This window comes from Pygoscelis adeliae, unplaced genomic scaffold, assembly GCF_000699105.1.
Source record: "Pygoscelis adeliae isolate BGI_AS28 unplaced genomic scaffold, ASM69910v1 Scaffold207, whole genome shotgun sequence".
In the NCBI taxonomy this organism is placed as follows: domain Eukaryota; kingdom Metazoa; phylum Chordata; class Aves; order Sphenisciformes; family Spheniscidae; genus Pygoscelis; species Pygoscelis adeliae.
Window position 1 is genome coordinate 2432165 of NW_008825160.1, and position 8763 is coordinate 2440927.

The 8763-nt window shown below is 41.3% G+C and overlaps 1 protein-coding gene across 1 annotated transcript in view; it reads left to right on the forward strand.

Moving 5' to 3' along the window:
• The window catches only part of EXOC4 (exocyst complex component 4), a 473947-nt gene that overhangs the window by 112706 nt on the left and 352478 nt on the right, over positions 1 to 8763 (forward strand). The window contains exon 9 of the mRNA XM_009328697.1: positions 3312 to 3489. Within this exon, the coding sequence (XP_009326972.1) occupies positions 3312 to 3489 (178 nt within the window). The remainder of the gene's footprint in view (positions 1 to 3311; positions 3490 to 8763) is intronic.

Sequence of the window (8763 nt, forward strand, 5' to 3'; positions counted from 1 at the left end):
CGAGGCTTTAAACTAAATACAGAAATTATATACATGCTCTATTACACTACAACACTCTATACAGCATCTATACAAGCGTCTATACAACACTGACCAGGCAAAGGACATTATTGCTGCTAAAATTCATGAACTGTCATTAGCGACCTCATTCAGGTGTCAGCAGTCACTCTGCATCAATTCATTCTCCATTATTGCCCGGACAATAGGAGTTGCTTCCGGGTGTGTGTCACTGTCTCTCAACGTATTTACCATATTTCTCGGTGAAGGGGTTACGAGATTGCTTTGACAAATTGCCTAAGCTGGTCTCCTGTCATTCTCTGTATGTGTTCTGCTTAGGTCACTGAGTGCTGCAACCGCATATGCATAAAATCTAGGTCATATTATTTTATGCTGTTTTGTCTTGTTGGCTGTCTGACACGGACTGTGTCCGTGTCTCTTTTGGGTCACCTTGTTTCAAAAATGACCTGACAGATTTAGAAGACTTTTAGAGAAAAGAAAATTAGGATAAGAGGTGCTGGCTAATTTGAAAACAGGGAGATGTGGAAATATGATGTTAGTTGAGAGTGGAAAATGTAATGGGGTGGTAGTCAGTGCCACTGAAGAACATGGATCGGGGAGATTTCATGTCTATCAGTCTGTAACATGAGAATAGGAAGACATTGGCATTTCAACCCAAATAATTCTGTTCAGTATAATATTATTTTAGTAATGGCTCCATAAACAAGTTGATAATGTGAGGTCAGGCTCACTTAGGGACAATAAAAATGAATTTGTCAAACTATCCAGCTAGTTCAGTTCTGCAAAATTGTACTTTCCTGGAGCAACAAGGAGGCAGATAGAGAACTAAATTTTCATTTGTAATGGGATGTTAGTAGAAGTTGGGCTCGCACTGATAAATTTTCTCAGTGGTATATAATTAATTTGCTCCTATGTTGTTATCTTTTTTGGCATTTCAGCCAAGGCTGTATGTAAGTTCTTCCAACACGAAATTCCTCGTCTATCCAAATTCTTCTACATCTGGCTTTCCTCCTATTTTGGTCTGGCTTCTGGCTGACCAGCCACTCGCCCCAGCTGCCTCTCTGTCACTTGCTATGAGAAGTTCTAGATATGTCTTAGGAGCTGTTGAAGCAATAGTTGCCTCTCCCATGTCTTAGAGTGGGTTGGAGAAGACACTTGCTTGACAGCGATGGAGGGTGTTTTTCAGGCAGCCTTATCTGCGTATTGTCCTGTCTCCTTCACTGATAACATTGGTGATGGGCTAACGGAAGTTAGGAAAGGAGGAAGATGTATAGGTCTTTCCACAGTAGCAACTTCTCAATTTCACTTGGACAGGATTGTTATTAAGCTTTATACAAAGCCAAAATGGAGGAGAATGGCTTTTCTTCCACACTGGGCTTTCCGGTATTGAAAATGTAATGCTGTTAATATTAATAACAGCTGTCTTTTCTGGTGCTGTCTTTACCATCGTGTCCTGTATACTTCTGTTTATCCCCTGCCAGCGTCTTACTTAAATTTGGAAAGACCTGTAAAAAAGCAGTGTTTTCTCTCTTAGTACCAACAATTTTCTTTAGGCATTTGTCGCTATTCTTAAATATGAAGAGAATTGATATACACACCAGTTTGTTTTGAGTAAAGACGTGCCTTAGTTCTACAGTCACTTAAGGTATGGCAATATTAATGTCCCTGTGTTTCTTATGAGTACCATGATTCCTAAACACATCCTTATTTTTAATATGACGTACATCTGGCCACTTGACCTGTTCTACTGTGCCTCACTCTACCCTCCCAGAGTTATCCAATGGCTCTTTTTACTGAATCAAGGTGCTTTTCTGCTTAACCATTTGAGCTGTGTAGTTGACATTATTGGCAAGTGAATGGCCCATATGAGATCCCCAAGAAATTGCCGTATAATGCTGCGCATATATATCTGTATAAGTAAAACTGTAGTATATGAATGAGACACAGTAAGTCGATAGTAATTTTTTTTTAAACAATAGCCACCTTTGTAGTGTAGTGGCTATAGTCCTTTGCAGACTAGAAGTTCAACCTAGGCTTGCTGTAGGCTCAGGTAGGTGGTTTTAGCCACAACATCATGCCAGGCCACTCTGCTGCTGTTACCACCAGACAGTAAAATGTGCAACAGCTTCTTCATTACTCCAGTTAACTATCCAGCTGCTGGCTTAAACAGCTGATGAGAGTGGATGTATGCAGATATTCAGCACTCAGAAATGAAGTGGCTGAGGCATGAATGCACGCCTTATTAATGATTGCTAACTAACACAGAAGACTGAAGTGTGTTGGTTAAGGAGTGGGTGCAGCTCTGATTCTGCTGCAGATCTTCTGTCCTGCTCTGGGGATAGCAACTTCTGATGAGCAGACACAGAAAGCATGTGCTAACTCCTAAGCTGCTGCAGTAAAATGTGATGGAGACTGTCTGTCAGAGCTAGAAAGTGCCTAACATATGGATTTGGGAAGTGTTATCTTCACATTTTGTTGGGGTTACATGTGTACTTGAATTGCTCATTAAGCAGCAGTGAACTTGATCAGAATTTTTTTTTTTTCCCCAAAATAATTAAAAACTGTGATGAGTCATTGGCTTATCGCAATATATTTAGGACTTTGCAAAGGTACATTACAATAATTGAGCAGTAAGGAAGCCATAGGAGCAGGTAAAGTGTAGTACATTTAGATGAGGTTATAGCTGTAGCACCTTCCATACAGTAGTACAGTCTTGATAACTGACACAGTTGATGAGACTTCATGTTTTAGGTTTCTGATCTTTTGTGTTGTTTAAAACCTTCCATAATACTCATTTCATAATTCCAAATAAGTATCTTATATTCTGCTTGTATGGGTAAGTCAGTCTTTATTGAATTTACACTCTTCTGGAGAAAAAGCAGGTAGTCTCCCTTCCTGCCTGCAACTCTGTCTGGGAACTTAAAATGTTTGCTAATATCATGGCACTGAAGTATAGTTACTGTGTAATTACTAATGCATTTGTCTTTCCTGTACCCCCAAGTAGACCACATTAAAGGTGAGCAACTCTGGTATAGAGGAGGGGGAGTGAAAAGGAAGATCCTCAGGAGTATTTAGGTACCAAACCTGAGCTGCTAACAGCTGAAGTTAGTCACCTGAAGCCCAGAGGTGGTTTGAAGCTAGGTGACCTCCCTGCTTGCACGCAGCATCTGTCACAAAATAGGGTATGACGTCACAGCCTTCTGCCTTCTGGCCCGCTGCTCTGATGTGCTGCACGACAGTGTGCCTATGGTGTCTTCTGGAAACTGAGTGGAGGTTGTCTTGATGGTTTACAGGTTACTGCTGGAGCTGCTAGAGCTTCTTTTTGACAAATTCAACGCTGTAGCTGCTGCGCACTCTGTCGTCCTTGGACACCTTCAGCAAACAGTGGCCTCTCCTTGCAGCCAGTATGATGGTGATATCAAGCTCTATGACATGGTTGATGTGTGGGTGAAGATCCAAGATGTCTTGCAGGTAAGAATCCTTGAGGTGGGCACACTTTCAGCTTGGAACAGCTTTTATAACCGGGATACTAGAGAATACCTGTTATACTCAAGAGATGGCTGTGCTGGAATTTGTCTTGATTTTTGGTAAGCGGTCACATTTATAACAGACTGTTAAACTCCAGAGAGCTTAAATATCAGCAAAAAAAATTCTGTGGATTCATCCTTATGGTGTATAGAAAGGTTGATTCCTCTTGCCTACCAAGTGATTTATCAGAAGCTTTTAAACAGTGACATTTTTGTTCTGTGTTACCATGTCATGCCTATCTTATGAAGTGTCACAGCTCTATTCACTTGTCTTCTCTTGTCATTATGGCTTGGTTATAGTCAGCTGAGACACCAGCACGTTTTCAGGGGATTCTTACTTGATTCTTATTCTTAACTGTAGCGTACTAAAGCTGTACATTGCTTAGGCTTTATTTTGGTACCATGCAGCTCACCTTTGTATCTGAGGCTCTCACAAGCAGCAGAGCTATCATCTGTCACATGTCTGTTCTCTCATTCTTGCTGTGAGGCTAACACATGCACCTTAGAATTTTTTAATTATTTATTTATTTTGGAATTGCCTTTATATATAGCACCCAGATGTAGTCCTCACCCAGTATTTGATAGAGGAGGTCAAAGAAATGAGCCTGGCATTATTTACAAGAGGTGGCAAGATTTATGATGGTCATTCCACCTCTGGTCTGTTCATGAAAAATGCTCTCTGTCTCCTACTCTAACACAGTTTTTCATTGTAGGGCACAGGTCTATTTAGCTGTTGCTCTAGAGGCTTGTTTGACTGTGTGGTGATTCACACACTTTTTTTGCTTACACAAATACAGCCAACTGTGTGCATGGTGTGAACTTAGATACTTCTTGGACATGGTAAATGTAAGCTTTGGGCCTTTGATCATATCCACTGTCTCCTTACCCACTTATTTGTCTTTCTAGAGGGGTTACTATTTTTATTAAAGAAATCTTGATCAGTTTTCTCCATGATACAAATTTTCACTTTCCTTCAATATTGTTCTTGCAAAAGTTTGATTGGGAATGTCCAGCCAGAGGTTAATGATGGGTTTTCTAAACAAAAGAATGTCATAGAATTGAAGCTGTCTGGCCCTGTTAAAGGGAAGAATTAAACTTAAGGGCTTGGCATGGGGTGCCTCCAGCCATCTTACTGTCTTCCATGAGGTCTAGAAAAACTTTAAGAGCTTTGAGTTCTGTAGACTTTGTTCCAGGAAGACAAAGCCTTGGGAGTAAGAATCCTCCAAGATTTTATTTTATCTTCAGTGAAGCAGAATGACAAGGCTGGTAATTCCCCCTTATCAGTGAGAGTTTGTGATGGTTTCATTCCTTGTGAGTGGTGAAATTGGGAGGGGGTTATACTGGCTATTCCAAAACAACATTGATAAAACTTCTATACAGCAGCATGCGTAGGTGTGCACATATAGAGAGTGAATATGCTTTCCATGTTGGGGAGAAAATATTTGACCAAGCTTTCTATAAAATAGATGCCAAGAAAAATATAACAACCCATTTGTAAAGGTTTCGTTGCTATTGGCCTGACAGCACGGGTGTCGGAGGGAGTCAGAAAAGCTTCTAAAAGAGCTTTTACAATGCATAAAAGCAGCACTTTAAGATCCATAATCTCTTGCTGTTTTAGGGTAAGAGATGAGCATTGACTGACATGGAGAGGAGGAAATCTTCCATTTCTTTGTTCAAAATCTTGTGGGTTTTTTGTACGTTAGTTTCATAGGAGCGGATTAATTTTTTTTTTTACCTTACAGTGTAAGGCAACCCTTGATCCCAAGACTAAATTATTTCTATCCTGTTTTTCCGAATAAGGATAATTTTTTGAGAGGAGATCTTATGTTTGTGGCAGGGGGAGCAGAAAACTCAGTTTTAAAAGTGTTTATTTAAATGTGCCTGCTGTTGGGGGAGGATGAACGTTTGGAAGAAGCGGGTTCATGGCGGGGTGCATCAGAGAAACGATGCAATTCCTGCAGACTGTAATGAGTGAAGTTTATTCATCATGCTAGAACAGTATCACATGACTCCGCAATTCACATGGATAATCTTTTGCACGTGTACATTGTGCATCTCTGCATGTGAACTACGTTACAACAAGGTTATCTCTTTATAGTTCTGTACAAAAGTAATAATGTGCGCTCATGGTGGGCTGGAAATTGTCCTTTGTGGGAAATGTGAAAGAGTTGTTTTCAGCAGCTTGTTTTTGTAGCTGGATTTCTGAACGCTTCCTTATAACTGCACCGAGCACTGTGGTGTAGTTTAGATAGGTGGCACAATGTTGTGCAGTGTTTAGGTGCTGAACATGCAGATATTATATATTTTTGACCTTCTCTGAGAATGGAAGAATTAATACTGAACTCGTCAGGACAAAAACAGAGTGACCTTTTAGAGATGGGTACCAGAGTGCTAGAAAACAAACAAACAAACAAATCAGTTTGTCAAAACATTAGAGCAGCCTTGTTCAGGAAAACATGGTTTGAAGTTATTTACTTGTACTGGAGCCAGCTTAGCCTGTGGTTGTATTGCCGTACCAGCAGGAGAGATTTGAAACTTGTTTAAATTTTAACTTGGCATTTTGTGCATGGAGCTAATTTAGCTCTTCAGTGTAGGAGTGGGTGGAATATCCTTCTGAAGAGCGTAATGACTGTAGGACCAAGTACTCGGCTGGAGAGAACTGTGAGCTGTGTTACAACGGCAATTAGCGATGTACTGACATGACTAGTTGCTTCAGGACAATGCAGTGAAGGAATTCCTAGTTTTTCTGGCACAATTCAATGTATACACTGCACCATCCCATCCCAAATTATGTTGTGTGAAAGGCACGGTGGTGTGCATGCTTGGGAAAAAGGCAGGAGGTTTTGTGTGCGGCATAGTCTGTGTTGTTTTACTTGTTCAGTCTAGGCCAAATCTCCTTAGCCCAGATAAGGGCTTTTCTGTCCTGTTGCATTGGTGTCGGGACACGCTATAGTGTTCACTCATATTTGGTGTGATGGATCTTCCTTGCTGTTATCTATAGCACAGAACTTTTAACAGCTCATTCACCTTTTCTTAGCACTGTTTTTTTGATACCACGATGAGAGAGAGGCATCTGTCCCTGCTGAATAATACCAGTGATAGGATGATCAGCTCTTTTGTCTCAGTGCAGTACCTGTCTGCTGGAGAAAATACCAAAGACATCTCCATGTGTACTCAGAATCCTGTTATCAGCTTAGGCTGGTGCTATTTGCCTCCAAGGAAGTGTTGATCTCTTCTTTTGTAGTAGTAGTATTTGCAGTTGATGGATCTCAATTTTTTGGGGAGTGGTCTGTATCTATTTTCTTGCTTCTACAAAAGGGAGGGAAAATCACATATATGCTCTGGGACATATGTCGTATCTTTAGCAGCACAAGTATGCAGGCTGTTTGGTGGTCTGTCTACCGAGAAGACACTGACAATTATTACTTTCCTTTTTTGGGGGTCTTCTGTCTAATGCTTTTGGGTGTTTTCCAAAAATGGTGTGATTTAGCAGCCTAAACATTGTTGAAACACCATAAGGAAACTGGGACAAGAGAAACTGAAGCCTACTCTCCGCCTGCACACTACTGTTGTGCTGCTGCAGAGCTGGATATCAGAAACTGTTGATCGAGAAAGCCTCTTTCTTTGCATATGATGCTTCTCCGTCCAGAGGCTGTGTGACATATCCTTCCTTATAAGCAAGAATGACACGCGGATGCGGGATTTGAGCAGGGAGATGGAGTAGTTCCGCAGTACACAGCTAGGTCCGGTGGCCAGCACTGTGAGCAATCTCGCTGAAAAGCTGCACTTAAATTGTATTTGCTATGCCATACTTCTCTGGGAGTACTGTTAGAGCACTTGGAGATATATTTCACGGCTCTGCTGCTGTAAGCTGAGCCACTCTGTGATTTTTCTAAGTGAATTAATGGCAAAAATTATTGGTCGTCTTAGGCACACGGACGAGCAGGGAAAAGACAGTGGAGTTCAGCAGTACTCAATTTACCCCACTACATCCTCATGGAAAAGGTGTAGAGGGTTCAACTCCATGTCAGTCTATGCAGATCTAAGCCAGCTGTGCTGCAATGCCATTTCTTCCTCTCCCGCATCCCAGGATGCTTTCCTTGCTCCGGCAGCGTTGCTCATTTTCCCGACAGTAATCTAATTTGAGGGAGTTGATTTGGCCAAGTATTTTCTGCTGGCTGCGTTTTCTGCTTGCTCAGGTCCTTGAACTGTGTTAGTGTTGGCACAGGAGAGAGGGAGAGGGAATGCACCGCGAAGAAGGAAAGTGAAAGGTTTATCCTGGCAACTGCAGCTTTCATCAGCCTAAGCTGCTGTGTGGAGTGGCACCTCAAGGTACCCGCTCGTGCAAAAACAACGTGGTTTTTGCTCTTACCCTGGGTGGCTCAGCAGAGGTCTGACAGCCGTGCGAAACGCTTGCTAACATGGCTTGTGATGTTAAGAGCAGGAGCTTAGGAATGATATCCAGTCGTGAGCTCTGAATCTCCCTGCAGTCATGATGCTGTCTGACTCTTCAGCTAGATAAGTGTGTCCTGGAATGGGTAACCAAATCTCTTTTTGCTGAGCCTTTGCATTTAAAGGATGAACGAACTATTTGTGACACAGTTAATACTTGTAAAGTAAAATAAGATTCTTGGATGAGAGGTGTTAGTGTTAATATGCCATAAATACTGGTTGAAATGTCAGAGCAATATATGAAATTGCTGTTGCATTTGGGAAGTTCACCAGGCAATATTTTCAACCTAAAGTAGTGTTATTTTTCAGAAAGTCTCTTTACAGAAATTTAATGATTTCATGGTTGTCCTCAAAATAATGTGTCTGACAGTCTTTCTAGTTCCTTTTAAATGGACTTAAATGTGTGGAACTGATGCCCTTGGACTCCTGACTGGTTTGTCTCATTAATGCTTGTGTCTCATTTAGCTGAGAGGACGATGGTCATGAAAGTGATTTGTCTGCAGCTTTTGAAAAGTATAGTTTCGGTCAATCTTGGGTGCATGAAGGAGGGAGAGAGAGCATTCTACTCTCCAGGATGCTGATATTTAAAAATGGAATTTAGATAATTAGAGTAGGCACTTCCTCCCCGCCCCCCTCCCCTTTCTTATTTGAAGTGAACTCAGAGCATGCATTAAGAAATCCAGAGCAGTTAGTGTTACACAACTCTCTTTTTCTGCAAATATGTACTACTAAGAGCATGAGAAGTTCTGTGAAAGTTTATGGCACG